This window comes from Hippoglossus stenolepis, chromosome 8 (assembly GCF_022539355.2).
Source record: "Hippoglossus stenolepis isolate QCI-W04-F060 chromosome 8, HSTE1.2, whole genome shotgun sequence".
NCBI lineage: Eukaryota > Metazoa > Chordata > Actinopteri > Pleuronectiformes > Pleuronectidae > Hippoglossus > Hippoglossus stenolepis.
In genome coordinates, this window is record NC_061490.1 from 20,181,574 (window position 1) to 20,209,051 (window position 27,478).

General features: G+C 38.7%; 1 protein-coding gene across 1 annotated transcript in view; it reads left to right on the forward strand.

Moving 5' to 3' along the window:
- The window catches only part of grik3 (glutamate ionotropic receptor kainate type subunit 3), an 88,723-nt gene extending 61,775 nt beyond the window's left edge, over positions 1-26,948 (forward strand). Inside the window, exons 10-16 of the mRNA XM_035164530.2 lie at positions 2,761-2,964; positions 8,895-9,118; positions 12,901-13,019; positions 18,352-18,569; positions 21,626-21,851; positions 22,099-22,349; positions 23,065-26,948. Coding sequence (XP_035020421.1) covers positions 2,761-2,964; positions 8,895-9,118; positions 12,901-13,019; positions 18,352-18,569; positions 21,626-21,851; positions 22,099-22,349; positions 23,065-23,430 — 1,608 coding nt within the window. The 3' untranslated portion in view covers positions 23,431-26,948. The remainder of the gene's footprint in view (positions 1-2,760; positions 2,965-8,894; positions 9,119-12,900; positions 13,020-18,351; positions 18,570-21,625; positions 21,852-22,098; positions 22,350-23,064) is intronic.
- Positions 26,949-27,478: the final 530 nt, after the last annotated feature.

Below are 27,478 nucleotides of genomic sequence, written 5' to 3' on the forward strand. Positions count from 1 at the left end.
AAAATCCTTTACTGCAATATAAGAATAATATTGCATCTTCATTTTAATGTCTCGAATCATCACAACTGGTGAGGAGTCTGTGCCTGGATCATGCATGCAGCTTCAGCCCCACATTCTTTTAGCACAATATCACATATGCAGCGATTAATTTCATATTTAACACCCTTTTACAGGGTTCCAAATTTAAAATGAGTCAGCTGGAAACATTAAAAAGTCAGAGATGGGGATGGCATTTTTTAACAACTCATGTTAGCTTAATTAGCAAGTTAACTACAGCTGATGAAGTGTGACAGCTCCAGTTGACATTTCAGCTGGCAATGGCCAAGTGTCTGAAAACACAAAGTCTGTGTAATACTACTTTTTTTTAACTTTTTCTCATATTTCCCAGGGAATAATGGATCGTGATGAAAAACTAATATATATATATATCAGGCACATTTAGGGAGCTGATATCAATGTGTGGGTACTTAAGTGCGGCTTCATTGAATTGAAGGGACATTTTGGGCATTGGCAGAGGTATTTGCTCTAGGGAGTGTCATTCTAGTTATAAGTTATAATGAACTGCTGTTTAGAATGGAATTAAATACATGTTCAGATGTTCAGGAAAGAACTGGGTGATCCCTACCACAGCTTCACATCATGTAGATCCCCTGTGTACTAGACTGCCACTGGATGCTGGGGGGGTTTCTGACACAGATGTTCCCCCCCGATGCACCTTTTCGGGACAGATATACAAGCTACAAGAATAAACACTATCATTATGCCTATGTTCGACCACAAGACTGTAATTTTGACGACTGAGGTCAAGCCATGACATAATTAATGCTTATCAGATGCCATTGTTCATTCCATCTCAAAGAGGAGAAATCAAATGAAGTTTTAGTGGTGCAATATTTAACTTGTGTACAAGGAAGTGCCAGCTACTGTTTTTATGATTTAACCTCAGAGTTTGAGTGGTGATAGATGTGTTCATCACTAAGTACTTCAAGTGTTTCAAGTTCAATTTAACTTTTCCAAAAATTCAGAATACATTTGAATATCTCTGACATGTTCTTTGATTTGCTATTTAACTGGGAATCATTAGTTTAAGGTCATAAAACTAGCTACTTTCAAATCGCTGAAGAGAGTTCAGTCTTAATATCAATCTCTCCTCTCGGCGTAATGATATTGCATCAAACTGATTCCAGTGATGCATGAACAAGACGTCTGACAGCTTTATAGTGATAACTTTGTCGAAGAGATTAGGCACTTAATGTGTTTTCCTCCTTACATTAATTGTTTGCACTCCATTGCCTGTAATGTCTCTTCACAGGCCCACCTCCCTCCTTCTTTCTGTTATGCTAGCCCATGCTGCGACTGCGAGGGTAGAACTGGTATAAACACTTTGATTTGAGTTCAAACCTTGGGGAATAGCAAGAATTGGAAGGCTAGAAACAGATGGTAATGACTTTTTCCCTTAACATGCAAACTTTTTGATGAAGTTAATTGAACAACTTAAGCAAAGTTTGTGACTAAGCGCTTACTCTCTAAATGCACTGTCATCAAGTATTCATATCTTATCATTTATTTAAAAGGCCATCGCAATAGTAGTGTCCAAGTGGTGCTGTGTTTTAATAGCAAACAATTAAAGACATGTATCTTTCGCTGTATGTTTTTCCAGACATTTTTATTTTATGCTGTGTTTCACGTCAGGTTGTGTTTACAGACCACAAAACAAAACTATGTCTAAAAGCCACCTGCACATGATGTTGTATTTTAGTTATGATAACTTTCGTTGTCCCCACCTAAAAAATAGTTATTCATGGGGTCAAGTATCGGTGATAAGTGTTATCACCGATACTTGACTACATGAATAACAATTTTTTTGTGTAATGAAGGGCACTTTGCCTGTTTTCTCGTCTTTGACAAAAAAAAATTTAAAAGCAAAGGTTCACCTTTACTAGATAATTACTCTGTTTCTGAGCGAGTTTGTAAATTATACATCTGGCTATTGGAGGCAATACATTATATTACAACCTTTGCATGAATAGACCAACATATGTCCTGAAATGCACAGCAGGATATGCAAGTGTTTCTGGCAGCAAAAAGGTAACAGGCACTAAATAAAGGAAATCATTTATGAGCTGTTCTGTTAGTCATTGTCACTGCAGGCGTCAGCTCACTTGCTGTCCTTTGGAGTTTGGTGACAGTTGATGAAGGTAAAGTTGTGGGCATGTTACATTATGATGCTGTATTCTGTCCCTGATCAAGCTTTTACACAGACCAAAACAATGGGCAGCCAGACAGGATATTACAGGCCAGTAAAAGGTGGCAGCTACCTGACCATTAAATAAACAACCTGTGCACCAGCTTTATGTATATAGGTCAACACACAGCAGCGTGGGGACGACGGCAGGTTCAGTCAGCTCAACATTACAGTACAAACTGATAGCAAACATTCCCTCTCTGTGCATTACCATCACTATAGCAAAGACTGGTTAGGGCTTTGCAATTTAAAAGACATTTACTTGCATTAGAGTCTCAAAGTAGCTCAGGTCTCCTTTCACTAATACATCAATGTAGGAGAAACCTCAGCCTTCTTTCATATTTTAATACTCCCTGTAGCCGTACACCGAGCTGGAATCTGCTGTCACTGCCTGTTAAATGCAACAGCGACTCATCAGCTCATATCACTTTGCTTCAATTAGGTGGATGTGCTGAAACAAATTGAAAAAGCTGACCTCACCATTGCTTTTCATTTGATCTTTTGGGTCTGCGCAGGAGGAGCCATATGTCATGCTTAAGAAGTCTGACAAGGCGCTGGTTGGGAACGACCGCTTCGAAGGGTTTTGCATCGACTTGTTAAAAGAGCTCTCCAACATCCTGGGCTTCACATATGAGATCCGCCTGGTGCCTGATGGAAAATACGGCTCGCAGGACGACAAGGGCCAGTGGAACGGCATGATCAGGGAACTTATTGAACACGTAAGTTGTACTTTATATTGTCTGCTTCAAATTTTTTCCCCAAAGTAACAGTTTGACATTTCTGGAATATTTAGATATAGATTAGATTAGAAATTAGATAAAAAAGATGGATGCCACTCTCACTATACAGAAAATAAGTAGCTGGATCGAGCAGCCAGTTAGCTTAGCAGTTGCCAGGCAACGAGAGAAGAAGTTACTCTTCCACCCCAGGTATACAACATGAAGTTTTGTGTTTATGTTTTGCTTCATGTTCCAAATGAGGTGTTACATGTTAATTGGTGACCTTTAGAGGTGTTGGTATAAAGATTCACATAAATCCAGGCAAGCTGTTACCCCTTGTTCCCAGTCTTATTGCTCAGCTAAGCTATTTTTATTTATTCTCCACACAGTCAAGAGGGTGATATTAATCCTCTCAGCCTATTCTTGGTAAGCAAATGAGCACTTTTCTTCAAAATGTCAAACTATTCCTTGAATATGCTGCATCTCTGCAATCAGGCAGCTCCCTATACTGTAAATGTTTTTTACAATTATCACATGAACTTACAAAAGCATGCCATTGAGTGAACTGCTGGTTATGTCCTCTGTGTGGACAGTGACATAGTTATGATGGAGTACGAGTCAGGGGGAGCCTGCAAAGCTGTCAGTTACATTTATGGCACAATTATGTCAAGGTTGCCTAAATGTTAAAAGTGTGTTGATGCCAGACAAACCACTCGCTTCAGCTGAAGATCTGGGAGGAGCAATGTAAATGCGTTGCATATTGTAAGGATACCAATCATCTTGTTAATGCATAGTGGGCAATCGCAGCTGTGTGTATCAAACTCATACATCCAGCAGCCATGAAGCAGCGGCTACACCAAAGTCATGGTGGCAATTCCCTGCTGGCATTTCATAAGCGTCCCTGTCAGTGCTCTCTCTTTGTCCTCAGCCCCATCAGGTCAGCGCTGTACTCAGCTGAAAACTTGTAATAGCTTAAGTGGCATTTAGTGCAGGGAATCGTATGGCAGGAGTCAATGGCTTGGTGCTGAAAGGGTTGAGAAAGGTGGACTTCCACTACACTTTGTATCACCATCCAAGCTTTTTGCTAGATCCATGTTGATAACAATAACCTTGAGGGGAACAAATGGATTACTAAAGGCAGAGAACGCTGGCACCGAGATGAAGATGCATGGTTCCCTCATTAAATTGCACATTCACTCGTTGTATTAGTCAGTTCTAAGGTTTAAAGGGAGTTGGTGGAGGTGTCCATTTAGTTTGTTCATTAACTCAGTCAAATAGAGAAAAAGAATGAGTGTGAGTGAGGTTTACATGTGTTTTGAGGAGATGTAGCATCTGGTGATTGAGACCTTCTGAAAACAGTGTAGCCCATCTTCTATGTTTGCTCCATTTGCATTTGGTTTACATCTTTAAAAAGTTAGAAATCATAAAGCAATAGACAAATTCAGTTCACGAAATGCCTTTAAACATGATTCTTTTGATAAGACACCTATATATTGGAGCCTTTTTTAGGTCTATTGCCTTTGTAAATAGCAGCAGAAGTGTAGATTAGAATCTCTACTGCCAGTTATTGCTTTTACTGTTCCTTATCACATGACCAAGGATGCATGACGTTGCCTTTGTGGATTTTTAGTCAGTTCTATTTTGTGGTCTAGTGCTTTCCTTACCCTTGTCGGTATGGATAAGCTGTTCGTGATTCAGCAGACCTGAAACATAAACGTTAAGGCAAGCTCAAGAGATCTGACCCTGGAGTGATATGAGAGGCCAGTGAGGCGATGTAGCTAACTACAAACTACTGCAGCTGTATTTCTTCTAAACTTGTGAAATGTACTATGCAGTAAGTCGGTATCCATACAAAATGGTCTATTTGAAAAACGTATTGTAAGAATCCATTGTGTACACCACATACAAATACATAGAGAAGGTAGTAAACGTCCAAAGTCATAGTTTTTATCTGTTCGATTTGTATTCATAACTACTTTATATTAACCTCTTAAAAACCCATTGTCCCGCCACTGTAAAACAGATAAATAAGATCTGTAATAGTTTACTGGGGATCAGTGGCTTTACTTAAAAAAGGGTCATGACATTAGATAAGGTCTGTGGTAGTGTAGAAAACAAGGGAAAGTGTTGGTTTAAGCTGATAAAATGGTGCTGAAACACTAAGACTCATGCGTTAAAACTATCAGCTCCCATAGTGTAGCCTCATAAATCATAGTTGCATTATATAAATTACACAAAACTGTTTGACTGACATATTTTTAAGAGAACATGACTTGGGTTTATTAAAATCAGTTGTTAGCCTCCATTCATGTCTGTAATTCATTAAGATTTGTTGCAGAGAAGGAGATGTGACAGAGAGTAGAAATCTGTGTGTGAGAGTGTGTGTGAGTTTTTTTATGTGTTTTGAATGTGATACTATTACACATTTCAATCCTCGTGTTACTGATGCTTCTGAATGAGTAACTGAGACATTGCCAAGTGCAGCGATTTAGTATTGTGTAACATACAGCCCTTTATTGGCCTCTGTGTAGTCTCAAAGCTTGCTGTGGTGCCAAAGGGCATTGTTTGGAAGGTGCTAAATGATGCAACAGGCCTTGTTAAACTTGATTTAGCCACAATAGATGATCACTTTAATCATGCTGTGATGCAAATGTTAACAGCGTGCTTAGCGCATCATTTGTTTCAGTCATGGCAATTAATCTTTGCTTCTACAGATAAGTTATAGCCGGTCCAAATCCTCTTACACATATAGATAGTGGACGAGACTTGAGCCTGAATGATAAGCTGAAGCAACGTCATTTATTTGTATTCAGGTAGAGACGCCCATAATTGGGTATTTCATGGGGGAAACGTGTAACTGCAAGTGTGTGTGACTTTGATTTTAATCTCAGAAGCAGGATTAGGTAGTTGTGAGAGTGGCTAACCAATAGCTGTAAGAGCATGAGTTAAACTGCCACAGCAGCAAACATTTCCCTTGAGTAAATCACAATCCAGACGACCTCACTCTGAAGCCCGCTGCTTATGCAAAGTACCAATTTCTTGATTACAGTAAGTGCGCTTCATCATTAGCCCTTTGTATGTTTTGATACCAGACTACAGCATATGAGAGCGTTCGTGTGTATCTATATTACTGTGTGTTGTCAGTACATAAATGTCACGCTGTGCATTTGTTTCATTTTTTGTATAAGTGTACAACTGGCTAATAAAACCTTTTTCTTTTTACATTCCTTCAGCATCCAAACACCAAAAATAGCTTTTTGTTGTCCGACCAATTGTTTCAGCAAATCATTCTAAATCATTAGGATAACAAATTTGCAACACAATTAATTATTTGGAAATGATTCTTATATCAAACTACCTGCTCTAAGATGCATATAGACTACAGACTGTGTAAATAAGTGGCAAAAGGATTGGTTGTAATTAGCACATAATTACTGCATATTTGGAGTTTGAGTAAATGCACTAATAACATCCACTAAGTATGGTCAGTGGACTGTCAGTGAGTTCAAAATAAATACTTTAATTCAGTTCCAGTCTCACACACGCAGACCTATCTCCACAGAGATGCGTCAGCGCAGGAGAATGGTTTGACTGCAGCCATTATCATTCTGCTATAGGGGGAAAATGCTGTGGCTTGTTTATATTTATTTTTAACCAGACACAATTGTCTTTTAATCACAATTGTCTTGGGTCCCACTAAGCCAAGGATGCAGTTACGCTGCCCCTGCAAAACAGTATTGAAGGGGAGGGACTTTTGGAACATTTGCATATGGGGAAGTGATCACTGCACTGAAAATGACAATTTACAGAAATATAACAGTACAAAACAGTAAAGGAGTGATTTTATGATCCAAGTGATCGTCAAAACTTGCCTTTGTAGGTTGCTGGCTCAGAGGTTTTTGTATTTAGAATACATTAGCTCGCAAGAGTGAAATGGACTTTGAAAAGGTTCTCAACCGGGGAAGTGGACAGGGGGAGAATGGCTGGCTTACACCTGCAGCCTATATTCAGCGAGTCAGACTATCTTAGTTTTAACTTCATGAATCCTCCAGGCTGTTGTCAGGTGAGAAGGTCCAGAGGGAGAATACCACTAAGCCGACCATCTGCAAACCCAGATAACACCAAGCCATGTGGCATGCACTATCAGGTTATCTTGCATATGCCCAGTTTGTGTGCCTAAGCGGCAAGCAGAACAAGGACATGCAGCATGTATATTAGCTTGCCGTAGGGATGTCTGCAATCGCATGCTGGTTGATCTTCCGGCTGAGTGGCAGGTTGGTTCAGAGCTGCAGTTGGCAGCAGAGAACAGAGGGAGCAGTATGTGATGTACAAATTTGAATATTTTAAGAGAGACAGCAGAGGCACGGCAGGATGCACTGGTTTTCCCATCTTTCCATCTCTTCAGAGGCCACTGTGCATTTAACCACCATGGTGCTGACCACAGGAGTACATAATCCACAGTGCCACATGCAAAGTGGAAATGTTTTCTTTCTGACCTTTGTTTACTGCTGTGTGGTAGTTATCAAATGAATCTGTGGGAAGAGCTGTTTGAGCCACAGGGGAAGCTAAATTCATGTTATGAATAGCCGTAGGGCCCCGAAAGTGAATAGAAACGATGGTTAGGCTGGTAAAAAACAGAGAAGATGACATAGAATACATCAGCTCGCAAGAGGAGGGCAGGACATAGCTGCATCACTCAGCTCAGCTTTTCATCTCATTAAGATTGAATGTGTTTGTGGAACCAGCACATTCCAGTCCTGTAGGGTTAGATGTCAGGGTTTTGCATAAAATACTAAAACACACAAGCTGTCTCATATTACTTGGTAAAAAGGCTGTACAGTGAACTGCTGTACGAACAGGTCCTTTTCCTCTTCCACTGCTCGATGTGTAGGAAGAAAAAAAGCCTCCCTTTGTGATGGGTCTGGTTTCTTGGAAGAAAGAGGTATTCGAGCGTGAACCAAGCAGCTGGTTTCATTAACCTCCTGTCCAGACATGGTGCAGGGGGAGTTGTGAGGGGCGTTGAAATGAACAGTAACCTTCCGAATATGCAGTGATACGCACACAATAGGTGACTGAAATTTATCTGTCATGCTCAGCAAGTCCTTTGTATAATGCCATAATCGTGTCATTATTCTATTGACATTAGGTAATGGCTGTAAAGATGGAGCAGCATGTGATACATTAGAACAATGTCTGTTTTCATTGGAGACAGAAACATGTTTCACTTTTACTATTTACCGATTTTATTATCATATTTAAAATTAATGATGCTTGTGTGTCTCCACACTTTAAATAAAAGAAATCTTAAAAATAAAATCATATAGCCTCCTGACATATAAGTCACAGTATCAATGATATAACATGACTAATACTTAAAAGAATATTCTCGGGAGATTTTACCCATTCAGAGTAATGCTAATGTCAGCATGTTAGCAGGCTTATAAAAGCAATGCTAACATGCTGTTGTAATGGGAAACAATTTTTGTTGAGATATATTTATCAAAGTTATAAATATCAACTTCATGGTTGTACTAAAGGAACACGGTCATCCACTATATTAAGAAGGTTGTTGCTTCTATCCCCATTTCAACTATTCCGCATGCTGACGTGTTCTTGAGCAAGACAATGAGTTTAAAATGGCCCCCGATGGCTGTGCTGGCAGTGTGTGAATGGTGTGTTAGAAAAAGGTCTGTGTATAAAAGCAAACTATTCAATGTGTCTGTAAAGGGTGAATGTGACTTGCTATGAGTGGTCGAAAAGACTAGAAAAGTGATATATAATACAGTCAGGTTCATCGCCAGTGTTATTAGGATTCATCCTCTGGGTACCATGAATCTTTCTACCAAATGTCTTGGCAATCCCCAATTGTGTGACTAACAAACTAACAGACAACAAAGAGCAAATTAACTGTTTTTGTTTGTCCTCTACAGAGAGCAGACTTGGCAGTGTCTCCTCTTACCATAACCTACGTGCGTGAAAAGTTTATTGACTTCTCCAAGCCCTTCATGAGCATGGGCATCAGTATCCTGTATCGCAAACCCAATACCACCAACAACGGCTTCTTCTCCTTCCTGAATCCCATGACTCCTGACATCTGGGTCTACATCCTGCTCGCCTACCTCGGGGTTAGCTGTGTCCTTTTTGTCATTGCCAGGTAAGTGTAAAATGTCTATATGCAATTATTTCTGCATGCATTTGTCCATAGGACCCTTGAATTTACATAATTTACTCAGCTATTACTGCAGACGTTTGAGGACATCAGCCAGTTTCTCATACTGTGTTAGCTGCCAGGTAGTGATCAAGGCAGTTATGTCTGCATGAGTTCTCCACAGCCCAGAAGTGGGAGGAGGAATACAACCCACTCCATCCACTTGAGTTGCAAAGTCCTATTCATTGTCAAATTACTTGTTTCCTGTGAGATGTCTTTGGAATAACAATGCAGCTTCAAACGATTTGCCTTTAGAAGATCGTTTAAAAAAAATTGAAATACTGGCAAAAGCCAAAATTATGATTTTCAGCAGAACAAAAAGCAACAAATATACACACCTGATGTGAAGCTCCATGAGTAGAATCTACAGTATTTATTGTTCATCTTTAGCATAAAAAAACTAAATTACTGGCAGCAATAAGTGAAAGTTATTATGGATAGAAATTATCAATGTGACTAAAGAGTACTTCACTTGTATTTTTCTTTCTTTTTGGTCATGAACATGATGAATATCCTGTTAGTATCATTGTCAGTATTTCCTGCTGCTTCTCATGCAAAGTGGTGCTTGAGGAAGTTCTTGAAAACCGGGCGTTGAAAGGAGTTCTGGGGTTTGAGAGCAAACAGCTGCGCTCCTCTTTCCTCATTCGTTGTTGTGAGACCAAACAAATTCTGGAGTGGCTTGACATAAATACAAAATCATCTTAAATTGTTGCATCAGTTTTTGGGGGGGGGGTTTTGGATGTCGGCCGAAATAGCTGAAAAGCTTCATCTTCAAATGTGCATCATGCAACGATACAGAATAGTGAACAATGAGAGGGCTACTTCAGCACCAGTAGGCAATTCTCAATGCTGGACAGAGTTGTCAAGGTTTGGTCATACAAAACATCTGCTAGATCCTGTTAATCATGCTGCAAGGTACATTATATTTATTTGTTCAAAAGTACACATGGCATAACTGAAGATGAATAAAATGGAATGTAATGCTTGTATTAACGTTTACCTTTGAAATAAGAATGATTTAAGAGAATGTAAGTCCATAATACAATACCTAAAAATATTCCCCAAAATACAGAGGTTAAGATATGTTGGTTTGCCAGGAGTGAGAATTAGTTGTCATCTGTATATTCAATGTGCGAATATAAATATTTTATCATCATGGTACGCAGAGATTCAGTGTGTAAGATTTAGGTGAAAGGGATCTATTGAAGGCTAACACAGGTTCTCTTTAGGGTAGGGTAAGATTTGTTAAGTATAAGAGAACATTTATAATTTAAATCATATTATTCAAAACCAAAAGCATTGGGTGAGTAAAGATTTTACTTTTAATTTTTAAATTTGAAAGACTAACGGGAATGCGGTTGAAAAGCATTTTGTTGTAACCAGCTCAAATTTGTTATAAAATGCATCTGTGATCAAATTGATCCATAGCTGATTGTGTTTTTCAGTAAACTTGTGAATTCTTGCCGACGACTATAAATCACAAATGCATTAGAGGTTTGTTTGAAAAAAATTATCACAGGGGAATAAAAAAATGCTGTCAGTGTTGTTGTAGTGTGGAAATGAGTGCAATTTAATGACTAGCACAGAACTGAAACATTAGTGGAAAGTGCAGTTTGCATCATCGGCTGCAGTGTGCAAATTATATATAATGTCTGTAAATGCAAACATGGCGGTTTTTGCTTTATATGATGTTTGGATGCCAAGCAGGTTTCCAGACCTCTTCTTGCATGGAGGCTGTTCTCCTGGCCGATGGTTAATAGTGTTGTTTAGCAGGCAATTCTGTACGTGGATGCACAGTCTGAATGTGATTTTGAATGTGCTTTTTAGAAATTAGCAGAGAATCAGCGCGATGCAAATCAGCCTTGTAACATTTTCTTTGTCAAGACCGCACTTAAAATAGATTTAAAAATAATATTCATTCATTTGTGTCATGTTTATGTCCTTGTCATGAGAGGTTTGGATGTACGGAGCACATTTACCATGCCTCTTCACTATCAACCTGCTTAAGTTATCTGACCATGGCTTTCAATTCCACATTAAAGTAAAACAAAAATTAGACTGGGGGAATTAATTGAAATAGTAGGGAGCACCATATTAGTACGGCAGTAGCCCAAGGCCTCTCTGGAGTCTTAAGAGAAACACTCTGAAATGGAAACACTAGTGAGTATATTTGATAGTTATAATTTAAATGCACAAGAGACTGCGCTTAGACGAATCAACATTGGACCAAAATACACCCTTTTGCTCAAAAGTTCATCAATTAAACTGCTCACATAAAATTAGAACTATTTGAATAGAGACATCATTGTGAAGCAGTTTCATGATTAGCCAACGATTCTTTTCAGCATCTGATTAAAATGGATAACTTTACCAAATATTTCTGCAGAATGTAATTAGACAGAAGTGTATCTGTCTCTTGAACAATACAAAATATTGTTATATTCACTATCGCCCATCACAATGGAGAATGTAATCTTGAGGATTCACCTTGGTGGGTTCCAGGGATATGGACCCTTTTACTTATCTGTTTTTTTTAGCCATTAGCACTTTCTGTATCTCCTTAAAGTAATAAATATGCCACATTTCTATCTGAGATGGTATCTGCAGTTTAAGGGATTCAATTCTACTGGAATTCACCTGAAATACTCACACATTATATAAATATATATTTCAAAAAGGGGGAAAGCTGTGACATTAAGTGTGTTTTATCTCAACGTCTGCCTTTTAAAATGACTTGAGCAATAAAAGTGTGAAGCATTATCAGGCAAGTGTCACATTAAATGGCAGAGATATGGAAATATTGCTTTTTGGTTTCATGTTACTTTAAGAGAAGGCCTCACATTGTCAAACGTGCCATTTTAAACCATCTGAAAAATACTCTTTTGCCTCGTTGGTCACATTTAACTACAAAGCACATAAACAGTTCAGGGGGTTTCTAAAGGTAAGACCAACAGCATTTTGATTTAAAATGTTTTTGACTTGACATTTTATTAAGGATTTAACTGTTTTAATTTTTCAAACATATAAAACTGTCTCTTGTAGATTGTTCCCTACATGCCCATGTTATAGTCATACACAAAGCGGCATGAGTCACTGTTTATATGAACGGTTCAAACAAATGTGTGTAATTTGAAAGCTGTTGCTTGCAGTGATGAGTACATAAACAAGTTCAAGCCATACCAAGTTTTTGTGTGAGTGTGTTTTTAGCTCATTGTTTGTTTTAGAGCCAATAGCCTTGCTGTTTTAATGTCAAACTCATTTCTAGCAGCAGCAAGCAGCAATTTGCAGCTAAAAAGCTTAGATAAACCAAATGTACATTGAGTGCCCACCTCCAAATGGCAGACAAACAACAAACAAAACTATAGAGTGTTGAAAAGGTGGATCATTATCTGCTGTATTTGGATATAAGCAACTGACTCTAAATGTTCCCCTTATCAAGATACTTGTTCCACTGCCACAAGTGGAACAATAAATTCAGATTGTTTTAAGTACTACTTTGTCGAGCTGCCTTCCTAATAGTTCTTTCTCTTTTTACTCGACACGAAAGGTGAAACTCGAAAATAGCAGCAACTCTCAGAATAGCCCGTATGCTAATATATTTCAGATTTTCAAATTCTTCTTGAGGAAGGAACAGTGTTCACAAAGGATAAATACTAGAGGAAGTTTTGCATTTTTTCAGATCGGTAGAGCTTTAAAAACAGCTTTCTAACTTCTTGTCTCGTTCCAAGGTTCAGTCCATATGAATGGTACGATGCACATCCGTGTAACCCTGGATCAGATGTGGTGGAAAACAACTTCACCCTCTTCAACAGCTTCTGGTTCGGTGTCGGCTCCTTAATGCAACAAGGTACAGCGGCACACACATTCCCTTTCCTGTCAAAAACAATACTGTCACACCACCCCTCTTCTCCTGTGCATGGCTAGCTCCCACTTTCTGCCTCTTTAAGCTCCATGATTTCCATTCCGTGACTGTTTCATAAGACATTTACCTGTCAAGAACAACTGCCGAGCTCATGACAAAGGAAGGCTGTTGTCAGCTACCTGCTGTTTAAAAAGAGAAGAGTAGGTGCCAGCCACTTGTCAGAGATTGGCAGGTAAGGATGGAAAACATTGCCGCATTTATTTGTCCATAACACAGTCGCTGGCCCTGCACAAGAGCTTTCTGAGTGTCGGGACAGAAAAGGGTAACTCGAAGTACATGTCTGACAAATGCCAGCTGTCAGCCATGCTCCAACTGGCTGGTGTGATGTTTTCAGCGCCGTATGAAATGGACTTTTAGTGACCCGCTGTAGAGAATCCATATGTCTCAGTCAGAACAGTTAAAAACATAGCCTATCAATTAAATATATATATATTTATGATTGTATATAAATATGGACAATGTGATAGCTCCCATTCACTTGAATGGTCAAGTGGGCTGTATATCTATGTAATAATAATCTGTCTGTCTGTATGTGGCTCATATATTTAGAGAACCCCTCATCTTTTTTAGGGTAGCACTTGGCAAGTGTATTGTTAAGGAAACTGAAAAACCAAGGAAGTGCAAAGTTGAATTTGGTACGATTTGAAATGTTCAATGATAACAAAATTTGAATAAACAGGCGATCAGCGCTCTGTGACAGTGGCGGCTGGGACTCTTCAACGCAAGTGATGTTGTCGATCACAACAACAGCAACAGATTCTCCAATTGGGGGGATTCTGCACACTGAGTCGAGCTTTATCAAGCTTTAAATGAACAGGTGAAAAGCTCAGTGGTGGTGCAGGCTCAGGGTTCTGCAGAGTGAGTCCAGCAGCAGGTCTTTACTAGCTGCAGCTCTATTGCTGTTGTTTTAACTTTTACATTTTCAGAGAGAAAGCTGCAACCAGCATTATCACAAGTCAAGCCCATTCCAAACAGGCAGGTTTAGAACGGCACTGCAGCCGTATCATGTAATGCACACATGTATAGCATAAAAACAACAGCACCAATTTCTTATTAACAGGAAAAACCCAACATGCAAAAATTCCAGCTGCAGATTAAATTCTACCTTTGGACGGTAGAAACCAAAGGATTACAAATAGGTTTTCAATCGGTAGGTGTTAGGGTTAAAGGCTTAAAGGGATAGGTAAGCAAATGAAGGCCCCAGAAATAACTTAATGAAGTCAACTGTGGAGGGAAAAAGACCCAAGTAATAAAATGTTTAACCTCAATGTAACAAGACAAATCAAGGAGGCTCCGAGAGACCCGGGAGTGGATCTGTGCCCGTAAGGATAGCAAACACATTCAGCAATTCATTAAGCACAGAAGCTCGGCAGCACTCTTGTGAAACTGCATAGCAGCTCTGCCAATTTGCTGGTGCAGACAGAGGGCTACGGATGTAGCTGCAGCGTGCAGAGGAGGGAGAGGAGAGGGAATCAAAACAAAATGAGCTAGTTAGTAGCCCATATTATTAAACTAAACAGTAGAGAATTCACTATTATAATGTATACAGTGGCCCAGAGTGTTGTCTGTCAATGCCTGAGCTTCTGTGTGTCTCATATTTACCGTGGCTGACTAAAGCAGCTGCTAATCAGCTCGTATCCATAGCTCCCTGAAAATATATGGAGAAAAAAATCTCACTGGGAAATCAGAGTTAACATGAAGTTCATGTCTGAACATATGGTGCATATTTTCTGTCATAGCACATTACCGTTTTGACATGATCTTTAAATGAAACACTGTCAAAATATCTTGACAGGGAGATTGAACATGTAAGTCGTCTGTCTTTCGATTTGACACAACTGATTCTGGGATCCTGCGACACCCAGTTGTCCTACAGCCTCTCGTAGCACATGCTGCCACTGGTATCCGCAGCGATGTATATTTTGTTTGTGTCACATAAACAGGCATCTCTTGCTCGTCTGCCAAACTGTGACAGCAGCCGAGACGGGAGCCATTTCCGTGACATGTTTAAAATGCAAATGGCGTGTTTGAGGGGATCCAAAAAAAAAAAATCAACCAGCTTGTCTGTGGGAGGGAGGTGTCACAGATAACACAAAGAACACAAAATACGAGGAGGTGCAAAAGCAAACACTTTGTGCGCTTCAAATGCATTCCTGGGGGTCTCAGTAGACTTTTGCTCACAACAAACATATGTCTGATCATTTTCCGCAAATTGGTTTCCCCATATAAAATAATTTTTGAAAGCACATTTGATTTATGAGTTGATTTATTCCCAATTCTCTCAATCTCTGTGACATTATTGCGTTCATTTTCTACCCGTAGTTTTTAAGCCTGGAATATTATATTCTTTATTTGGTTTTTCATGCAAGATTTAATTTGCGGTGGCATTTTGTCTGTGGTTAAGAAACTGGAGCCTCTTCTTGAGATTCAGATCAAGATTTACTTGCGATGCAATAAACATTTCCATTCACAATTGACATAATTCCAAAGTAATTAACAATGAGTAAAAGCCCCCAGCACTGAACGGAAGCTTTTGTGTGATGATTCTATAGAGAACAAGCTAAGTGCAGGTAATGTTTTCATGGGAAAGCCCAGTTCTCTCATATTAATGTGAGGCATTGCTAGTGGGGAGAAACACTTCAGACATTGGGGGCATCATGTTAAGCACATGGCACAGAGAACAGCTTTTTGTGTCCCAAAAGACTGACAATACAAAAAGCATCATTAGATGCAAAACAGTCTGTTCATTTACACAAAGGAGAATTGCAGAGTGACTTCTTTATGATCTCCTCTTTAGAAATGTGGGGCTCTGTCGTGTTAGTAGACGCTACAGAAATATCTATATAGAAACTACACATGCTAAAGTATTCACTGATTCCGTAAGACATACAGAATCAATTAGTAGTCAAATGGAATTATTTAACTCTCACATGTGGAAATGTAAAGACTCAAAACTCCATATTTAACTTGATACATTAATCATGAGACTGCATGAAAAGATAAATATAACAGGAGTTCAAAATGCAGTGAATTTTCTCTCAGACCCGAACTAAAATAAACTTCAAATTTTCAGATTTCCTAAGTATGAGGCTAACACAAAAACTAAACACAGGGTAATACAGTTAATCTGAGTCTCTATGAACCAGACTATTGCTGTAATATTATAATGTATGTAATATAATTATAAATGTAATGTAAACTCCTTTTCTTATGTTTTTTGTATATTTGTTTGTATCTTCTTTAGCGATGCTAATTTAATAATATTGTATAAAATCCTGAACTTGGTCACAAACACATAGGTCCCACTATTTTTTTATAATAGTATTCATAATTGTACACAACCATTTACGGCATTCATGTGAATGAGCAGCACAGCAGTCAGTGAGATATGTGATATTTACTGTAACAGAGTCAGTGTTGTCTTCCCTGACAGAACATTAAATTTTCCTTGGTTTCCTTGAAGTCCTTCTTAGAGTAAACATGTGCCATTTTGACATCGTTTTGTTTCCCTGGCACAATATGACTGATCTGTTTTTTGAATTTATTAGTCTTCTGATGCAGTGCCACACACCGTTCCCTGCTGACAACAGGGCTTTATAGTGTGGAATTCAATTGAGTTACCCGTTGCTTCACTTCATTTTTAGTGCGACCAGGGAATGCATCTGGATCTTCCCCCTCTGAAGTCAGAGTGAATTAAGGGACGCTCCTGTCGTCCCTTGTTTGCAACCATGTAGTCTTTGTCAAACCTCAAAGGACAAATCCAATCAAATTTGGTGGGAGAGGTTAAAGAGCTGACCACTCTGCCCCCCTTCTGTGGGCTTGTTACTCTTCAGAATTGCCCTCATAAATCTTCTCAGTAAAGTAACAGAGTGCACAAAGCACAAGGGTATTTTAAAGGTTGTCAGAGATGAGATATAAAGTAACTTTAGTACCAGTCAGTGTACCATTGTAAACATAGTATTACTCAGCAGAGGACCACTCAAAGTCAAGGCTGATTCAGAGCTGTATTGTCACTCGGGCTCCGCACAATTGTATATCTTGATTCTTTTTGCAATTATTTATACAGACTGTGATGATTTGTTTGCAAAATAGACCCGCGTGCACGTCTAGTAAACCTGACGACGTGACAAGATAGAAACAGAGAAGGAAAACTGAGTGAATAATAATCGTGTCTGTTACATGTGACATGTTAAACAAGACATTCACACGGCAGTGTAATGTGTCTCATTTATATTTGATCTGACATCAACTCGTATGTTCACCAAAACTCATTTCAGACAAAATATTCAAAAGATTAATTAACAATGGAAGGAGGATCGACTGCTATTAATCATCAAAAGATAAAGCTAAATCGGGAATTTATTGCCAATCTGGGATTCAGGAGTTTTCTAAATTCGCTCATTAAAGGTTGTTGATGCATATTTTATTTTCAATTAAGACATCTTGTTATTGAAGTTAGATCTAAAGGCAAAATAAAAACCCAAACAATGATGATTTCTTAAGTCAAATAAAGTAGTTTTTTGTGCGAAAACCAAATCAAACTACCACAGTTTAGTTTATATTCTCGCCATGTAAGGGCAGCATTTCAGGACACGCTCTCATGGGTCGTAACAGCAGACTGCTCCCCAAAAGTGAAGCCAAAGGGACTTGATCGATCCCTGATGGCTAGCTGCATTATAGGGCATGAACCCTCCTCCATGTTAGTGGATGGGACATGGACCCAACTGAAGAGTCAAAGTACATGAAACCTCATGATTGACACCCGAGATGGCTCACGATCAGACCTCGGTACTGCGACTCCATCCCATGATTGCTTCCACCCAGACTCTGGCTCCAAATGTGCAACTGTTCATATCCGGGATATTTACATTTCTTGATAGTAGGAGGAAGTAGAGATGTGCCATCTATCTCTATATACAGTCTATGGTAGTGACACACAAACTATGGGTCGTGTGTTGTTGAAATAAAATTGTAGTCATCTGCAACAAAAGCCTGAACTGAGAGGTTTTTTACACCCAGTGTCAAATCCTTGGAAACTTACACTTACAGGTCTGATCTGCCTGTTTGATATTCTTAGCTTGGAGTTTTTTCTAACCTGCCAAACACTGACGGTACCTTGATCAACACCAGTTGCACTGCCAGTAATGTTTGCAGGCTAATTAACAGAAATGTCAGTGATCATGTTTCTGCATTTGTTAAATTTTGTTACAGAGTTGGCAGCTACAATTTCATCTTTCTCACTTTGTGTTGCTTACAGGCTCAGAACTGATGCCCAAAGCCCTGTCAACCAGGATCATTGGAGGGATATGGTGGTTCTTCACACTGATCATCATATCATCCTACACAGCTAATTTAACAGCTTTTCTCACCGTGGAGAGAATGGACTCGGCTGTGGACTCAGCTGACGACATCGCCAAGCAGACAAAGATCGAGTATGGAGTCGTCAAAGATGCCGCAACCATGTCCTTCTTCAAGGTACGGTACTAACATGAGCAGCTATGATTGAATCAAGCCATTTATCTATTCTTAAAATCGATTTCATTTATATTTTAAAATATATTTTCAAAAACTGAAGGTTCCACTATCATTTTATCGATAGTGGAATTGTTGTAATCATTTATTTTTCCAACGTGAAAACATACTGTAGCTAGAGTATGTCAACAATAAACTCATACAGTAATAATGCTGTAAAATGTGTGTGTTCAGAAATGTGGCAAGATGTTGAATCTTGAGTTTTTAAGTGGACTTTTTGAAAAATATTCTATATCTTTTCTTTCTATATCTTTATTATTTATTTATCTTTCCCCGGTTAGATCTTAAGTCCCACAGCAAAGACACATTCTTCAGCTTCTCCACTCCTCTACACTGTTTGATGTGTTCCTCCATAATGATTTTTTTATTCCAAAGTTTCAGCGTTTGCCTGCAGGGTCCTTCACTTTATTTTATTATTTTTGAGCAATAGATGTTGCTGCTGCTGCTGCTCTGGTGCTGAATAACACATGTAACAGACTTACAGTTTCTCCAAGTAAGAAAATAAAAACACTACGCATTTATATTGAAGATAGTCCATAAGTTTACAACAGTCAATAGAAAGACACGAAAAAGAGAAGGGATTATTCTTGGGCACCCTCCTCCCATAGTTTGTATGCCCTGAAAATGTTGTAGTTGAGCTCATAAATGTTGTAAGCTTCATTGTTGAGTTTGCTGAAAGGTTGATGATTTGGATCCCGCAGCTTCGAGAACGTGATTGGGCTCGGGATATTTGCTCATATGATGTGCTTGATTTTAGCTGCTGTGTCTTTGAGGCCCCCCTCACTGTAAAGCCCAGTCTGCTCTGATTGGCCAGCTGGACCAATATGTTGTGATCGGTCAAACGCTTCAAGCACATAAAGGAAAAGTTTTCTCCACTCTTGCTTTACCTGGCTTTAGTAGGGAGCGTATATAACACACAAGAGGAATTGGAAAAACTGAAAAAGCCTGTCTTCTTTAAGAAAATTATTTAGTTAAATATAACAATGTAAGTTTGCTTACTTATTACATTTCATCCCATGAATATTAAATGGAGTGTAATGATAAAGAGGGAGCCTGGATCCAACTCGACTCGTTGACCCTTTGAAAAGAAATCAACCTTCGCTTCCTTTGATTAGCCATGTAAAGTTATTTTAGATCTTTCTGTGAACTTTTCTAAATTGCAGTTGTGATTGTCGCATCATAAATAGAAGGCGACACAGGTGTCTAATTACCTCATCAAAGCTGCAAGGCTCGAGTGCCCTCTGCTCTCGTCTGCGCTCACAGAAAAGCCCTGATGATGTCGACTCAGTGAGGCAGAGAAGCAGGATAAATACTGAGGATAAGGGCTTTGCAGATGTATGTAACCAGAAGGATTTGGCCCTAAAGTTATAGTTAGGGTGACATACTAAATTATGTGTTTTGCTTTAAATCTATTAAATGTGATATGATTCGTAGTTTAGGATAAGACCACTCAAATGAAATGGACTAAAGGAAATGGACTGCTGTAGAAATTCCTCCCATAGCATGGAAGGTTTTGTGTGTCATCGATTTTTGTGGAAATGGATAGAAAAAATTCAGTTGTCAAAGGAAAATTGTTTCCTGTGGCAATAAACTTGAAAACATTGGATCAGATATTGTAATAAAGTTATATTAAAGTTACATGTGATTAAATAACCTAAATTTATGTACTTTTTAAGTCATTACATGTATGTATAATATATGTAATATAACTTTATGTTTGGAGACACTGTAGTCACCTCCAGACATATGTAACTCTAAATATGCATCATTACACATCCTTTAATATTCATGGTATGAAATGCAGTCAATAAATACACTGACCCCAAAAGACCCAATACACTGTGATGCTAACTTCTATAAATGTTCACCAAGATAATCATTTAGTGATGACAAGATATAAGAAGACACACTTTGCAAGTCACAGTGTCGGTGTCGTAATGAAACTGTTCAAACAAATACATCACGTTAGACAGAATTTAAGATTTGGATAGACGGTTGCCATGTCAATTGAATGCCCTCCTATGAGGGGCTGTTGTTTTGTTAAATTGCACAGGATATCAAGAGCACTGAAGGGCACATGTAGACGAGTCAACTGCTTCCAAAGAATGAAGTTTTCATATGCTGTTAAAAGGTTGAAAGAAATTGCTGGATGTGGCTGTATGCCATTTTGTACTCTGAGCAGGGAGAAGGGATCTATAGGGAAGCATTCATCATCAGGAGACCTTTTGAATCACATACTGTTAAAATTCAAACCAGCATCAGTTGTCCTAAGTTGCCATATTTTCTTTTCTAAATTTACCGACTTATAAGAAGGACACTTGCAAGTAATCCTAATTGGTGCTTTTAAGTTTTAATATCAGACTATTTCCACAGTTTAAAACAACAAATACCGTGTTTGTACTGGAGTTACACATAATGGAGGGCTTCTTATAACAGCATCTTTCACAATTTGAAATGGCTTAAAGTCTTTAGACAGTAATTATCTAGGATTAGACATGGCATAAATGTGACCTCACATAAAATTGCATGAAATACCACATAGCCTGATGCAAGACTAATGGAGAGGCATTCTATTATTGCTGCTTCAGTAGCACTTATGAGAATAGATGTGCACAAAGCTTCAATTTACCCCCCTTTAATCCTGTAACAGTGGAGATCTGTGGGAGTAATCACATAAATCTGTTTGGTCACTGGCTAAAGAATCCATATTCGTAAAAAACTGTGTCTATAGTGTTACAATAGTGTATCGCCTTTGACAGTTTTTAATCAGGCATTTATAACTCCCCATGGGTGTACAGTTATTCTGCCCTTCATCAGGGGCACTAGCAATATTTCAAAGTTAGCAGTGATTCAAGCTTCAATAATTTGGGCTACAAGGTAATTAACTATTTCTCTGTGATAAAAGTATTTTAAATTTATCAACTGTTTTTTCTGAAGGGAGAAAGATTGTTCAAATAAGGTTCAATTTCTTTTAAAAGTACTTTTTCCTTCCCTTTCAGAAATCTAAGGTTTCTACTTTTGAGAAGATGTGGGCATTCATGAGCAGCAGGCCAAGCACGTCACTGGTGAAGTCTATTGAGGATGGGATTCAGAGGGTGCTGAAGTCAGACTATGCCCTCATAATGGAGTCCACCACTATTGACTACATCACTAGGAGGAACTGTAACCTGACCCAGGTGGGAGGGCTCATCGACAGCAAAGGCTACGGCATCGGCACTCCCCTCGGTAAGACATGCAAATGACCTGCGAATATATTTGAGAATCAAAGTGATACAAAAAACTCCAGCTCTTTTATGAGTTGTGTGTCGCCTTTTGAAGTATGAGGGGGATGCTTTTTAGACAATGCAGCAGGACAAGATAGTTCTTTCTCTCTACTAGTCAGACTGTGTGCCACAACGTGTTTATGAGCCTCATAATCACAGACTGCAGCTGGCATTTCTTCCAAGTAAAACCGGCCTTATGTTGCTTCCAGGCTCTCCATACAGGGACAAAATCACCATAGCGATCCTAAGCATCTTGGAGGATGGGCGCCTACACATGCTGAAGGAGAAGTGGTGGAGCGGGAACAGCTGCTTGGATGAAGAGCGTCGTGAGACAGGCCCCATGGGTATCCAGAACCTGGGTGGTATATTCATCGTGCTGGCTTCTGGCCTAGTGCTGTCTGTCTTCGTGGCGATTGCTGAATTCATCTACAAGCTAAGGAAGACTGCAGAACGTGAGCAGGTGTATATCCCCATAAATCACACACAACATGCTATTTTATCTTAATTTGATCTCTCTTCTGTGGTTTGGCTGAATAGATGGGAAATTAATCTAGAATTAATTTAATTACATTTTTTTTAACCTTGATTTTACCAAAGAAGTTGCTTAACATGCCTATTTTGTTTTTGATCCTTCGCACATAGCCTCCAAACCAAAGCTGTGCTCTATTCATGCCTTTTAGTTTAAACATGTTGTAAAAGGATTTGCATGTCTGTGGCTAATCCCCAGGAGTACTTGGCCGTAACACTGCAACATTTACTTATTTTATCAGGCATAATTGCAAATTGGAGCATAGAGAATTAATCCATTATTAGTCATTGGATATGTCAGAATAGCATGAACCCTTTACTGTTGTAAATAGCTAATTTGACTCAAGCTAAGCGAGTTGTTGCGTGCACCATACTTGTTCACGCTTTCTGACACAGCAACAATAATGAACTGTGTGCAGGCTTCATGTGGTGGAGCTGCGATTTGACATTGCTGACAGCCATGGACACACACGCACACACACAAGCGTTAACCCAATATGAATGTTGTGTTCTAATGCATTTTGTACTCTTTAGAGTGTTGACACTCTCTGCTGTCAGAACAATTTAAAGCTAAGGCATTTACCCCCCATCCCTTTCCCCTCTTCTCCTTTTATTCTCCTCCCCGCATCCTCCCTTTTTGCCCAGAGGTCTTTGTGCAGTGCCATGGTGGACGAGATCAGACTGTCGTTCACCTGCGAGAGGCGAGTGAAACACAAGCCTCAGCCTCCAGTCATGGCGAAGACGGATGCAGTGATAAACATGCACGCCTACAACGACCGACGACTCCCAGGAAAGGACAACATGAGCTGCAGCACTGGGATGACTCCTGTGTTCCCATGACATTGTGTTCCCCCCAGGGCAAGAACCTCATAAGCAATGTGTCAGGGGCAGTGCCAGAGACTAGAGACAATGGCATAGACGGAATCACCAGATACATCATCAACCACAGTGACATGGGGACACTAACAAAACACGGGCATCTCAAAATGGCAGCATCAGCCACACAGGTATGACAACATTCACCACTTTAATCCAAACCACAAAAGATTTGAAAATAAGAAATATGCGGGGGCGGTTCCGGGAAAAGAGTACACCCAAATATTCAGTTTTAAGTCTGATGTTTACGTGCGCAACATAAAAACACAAGAAAATACACATAATTTTAAGGAATCCTCATCAGTGAAAAGACTGAGAATTGTACTGGACCGAAGTGAGACGAAAGGCTTTGATGAGAATGGCAATAAAAGACAGATATACAAGGACAAGGAAGGGCAGTTTTCATTGAAGATCAGTTTTGTTAAATATCACGTTCTAACCTTTATCCTGTTGATTTATACAAACTCCTAAATGGCCTTTGACAGCAGAAAATAAAGTTACCTCAAACCAGTTGTCTAGGCTTATATGGTTATTTTTGAGTTAAAGGCAGTAGGATATGATAAAGGATCGTTTGAAGGCTTGGTTCACAGGGACATTGTAAAAGTACTCGATCAGCATTTGCAGTGTTGTTATTGGTGAAAACCCTTAGCAAGACAACTGTTCAGCAGTTCGTTGGTTAAAGTTGTGATGTGTATATTGTTCCTCACAAATTAACCATTGATGCAAAACAAGCTACAATTGAGAGAAATCCATATTAAACAGGAAATTCCACTATTGATGACTGGATCAGTTTTATGTGATAAATTTGGCCAGAAACACAAATTATTTCAGAAAGGATTTTGTACATGACTGAATTTTAATCATTTAAATTGCCAAAGATCTGATCATTAAACAGAATTATATACTGACAAGTTAGAGCCATAACTGCTCACTCAGCTTCTTAGAGAGCACTCACCTTGTGGTCCATGCAAAGGAAATTGGAGTGGTGTAAATTGGACTATCAAGGGGTTCTACGAATCCCTTGGTGCAGGGTAATATGTAGAAGGGGAATTGTATTTGGGACAGTTGTGGCATTGTCTTTGCTTGGTTAAACAAAAAAAACACCTCACTTCAAACTATCATTATCAACAAAGCAATCAAAAAATAAGAAAACTACTGGATGAACTTCCCAATCCGTTAATCAATTCCAAAAGTCCAGGTTCAGTTTTTCACCATGATTAAAATGATAGCATGCTACAGAATGGGATGGAAGGCATTGTATCAATAAAGAATTGTAAGGCACAGAGACTGTGACCTTAAAACTGAAATGCATTTTTGAGTGCATTTAATTGTGACCATCAAAATATGCGCTGGTCTTTTTCCATGGCTACATGACTGCTCAATGTCCCCAGTATTTCTGAACATGTTGTTGAACAGTTACTTTATTTTACAGGCCTGAATCAAGAGGCTTTTTGTTTTTCACTAAGTGTAATGAAAACTGGCCAAGGTTTGCTTTTAAATGAGGAAAGACTTCGAAGATTATCTTTTTTTTTACTCCATTACCTGGTGTGAACAGAGTAATTCCATACTTGTAACATGCTGAAGGACAAAGTGATGAATAGATGGTGGATAGACTGAGGACAGACGTTTTGTGTGTTCATGTTGACTTTAATGTCTGTCGAGTAAGTATATATGTAAAGCGAGTGTAATTGAGAGCTGTGTGAAGATTCGAAGAGTCTGTGAGCTGCTGCCACGTGGGAGCTGAACAAACAACAAACCTCTGTGAGATTCAAGTTGTGGAAATGTCGAGGAAAAAAAAAAAATCTATGACTAAATATATGATTCAAGGAAACTCCGATCTGTAAAACTTAGCGTTGGTTTGGTAGAGAGTCACTGTATAATTGTTTATCGATTCCCTTCTGCAAAGTAGAGTATGTAGATAAGATCAGCAGGAGAAAATGTATTTTGCTAAATTTATACTGTTATAAATGAATTCTGTTCACAGTCAAATATGTTATAGATGCTATTTATTTCATTAGAGAGTTCACTTTAAACTACTTCCCCAGTTCCATAGCCCCAAAACTCTTTAATGCATTATATTATTTGATGGCTAGTATATTTCTACAAGGTGAACGTGAAATGAAAATGTTTAACTTTCCCAAGAATTTAGCGGACACTCCCTTAGAGTAAGGTTTAATCTTATGTAACTGCCCCTATACTTCTCTTGAGAATCCAATAAGGACCAGGGGCCATATTCATGAAGCTGGTGACGAACTTCTACGGAAAATTGTTACTTGAATTGAAACTTGTTACAGGTAAGACAAGATCCTGCTATTCACCAAGAGTCTGAGCCCTTAAGAGAGCCTCCTTGAGTGAAAAACTGTTAGGAGCAGGGACAAGGATTTTTTAAGAGGCTTTAAAATTCCTTAAGCTGACGAGAAAATTGTGTTATTACGTTTTTTTTAAGATAACGTTGCCAGTGGTTGTAAGTAAGTGACACAGCGCTCACCTGTGCATGAAGAATCCAATTTCTATGCTGCAATCTCCGTTTTTTTGCTTTTAGACTGCAGAACACATGGCTATGACACTGGTGCTGCACGGGAAGGAGGCGTTAACTCGCTTTGCTATATTCTCCCTCACCTGCCTCTCTGCTTGCGCTGTAACATCAGGTTTGAAGTCTATTCATAAAATGGTTTTACACGTGTCCACAAACTAAGTTAAGATTAAACATCGCTCATCTCTCCAGTGCTTCCACTCTTTTTTTAATCCATTTTTTCCCACACCTTTTAAAAGAGCTTGTCATACTAGCGAGTAACAGTTTTTGTCTTATTCTTACTGAGCTGCTCAGAGAACTTCCCTTGCTGGAAAGTTTTAGGCTGAGTTTGGAGTTGTATGAGAGTGTTCTCAGAATGTTTGTGAATAGGGCCCCTGGTCTATTGTGTGGCCACAGTTGAAACGTGGCTATACTACATAACGTTACCCTCATGTGTACTGTAGCTTTTCATGCAGGTCAAAGACTCAAGTTGGCCTGTATTTCACGTCTCTGATATGTGAAAAGAACTGAAGTCATCATAATCAAAATTAGTTACAACAGGGTTTCTGATTTGGCTGATTCAGTCAGTTTGGTTACTGAATATATAAATATATATATATATATCTTTTTATAAATCAATGTTAATAATAATGTCATTTTACACAAAATTGTATGAACTGTGAGAGAAAAGTAATGCAACATGTAAGCTACATAACCTGTGTTCCATTAGCAGTGTGTGAGTTTTGATTTTCCAACGGTCATGACGGTATGCCTTTTTATGTATTCCTTTCTTTTCAGTTGCAAAGCTTCTATCATTTGGCAGAAAACCTCTCAAACAATATGATTAATATGTTGGTGCCAACCAGGGTTTTCCTTGTGGACATGCAGAATTTATATGAATATAGTTTTTTGTAAGGTTTTGTAAAAAACAAAGGGAAAAAAAGATTTTGTTTTCCTAGTAACTGTATGTGTTAAGAGAACCTTAGAATAAGCGACATCTGAGTAAAACACGGGGAAATTCAACAAAATGTTTAAGAAAAGCTATTGAATTATTTTCTTTTTAACTCACTGTGAATAATTCAATTGTACAGTTTGCTGTATGGGTTATATGAAGTTTTAAATAAAAAATACAAACTATCTATATCTCCTGTTCAGCTGCTGATTGATTTGTGTCCTGCTGCCGTGCTTAAATCATGTAGGCAAACATGGGTTTAGCATGTTTAAGTAAAACATGTGACAGTCACTTATAATGTGCAGTGAGTATCATTTTGTCCACCATTGCAATTAAATTCAACTTAATAGGATTATCACCAATACTGTATATTTGCTTGCTTGGTACAGGGCTTATTAAAGTGTTGCAGAAGTTAACAAGTTTATTAAGTCAAATATGAAGAGATTCTTTTCCAACAAAATTGTATAGGTTTTCATCTCTATGTCTTCAGGGAAAAATCTTCAATAATTTACAAATTCAGAAGACCTTTGGTTTCTGACTGCTCGAGATCAACTGTACTGTTGATGCCCACAGTTTAAAGCTACAAGGATGTACTGAACTGTAATCGCAGTGGGATTATTCTACTGAAATACTACTACAAGGACTAATGTAAACAACATAAACTCAAATCGCCTGATGAGCAGGATCAATTATTCATAGTGTGTTTTGTCACAGTTATTAT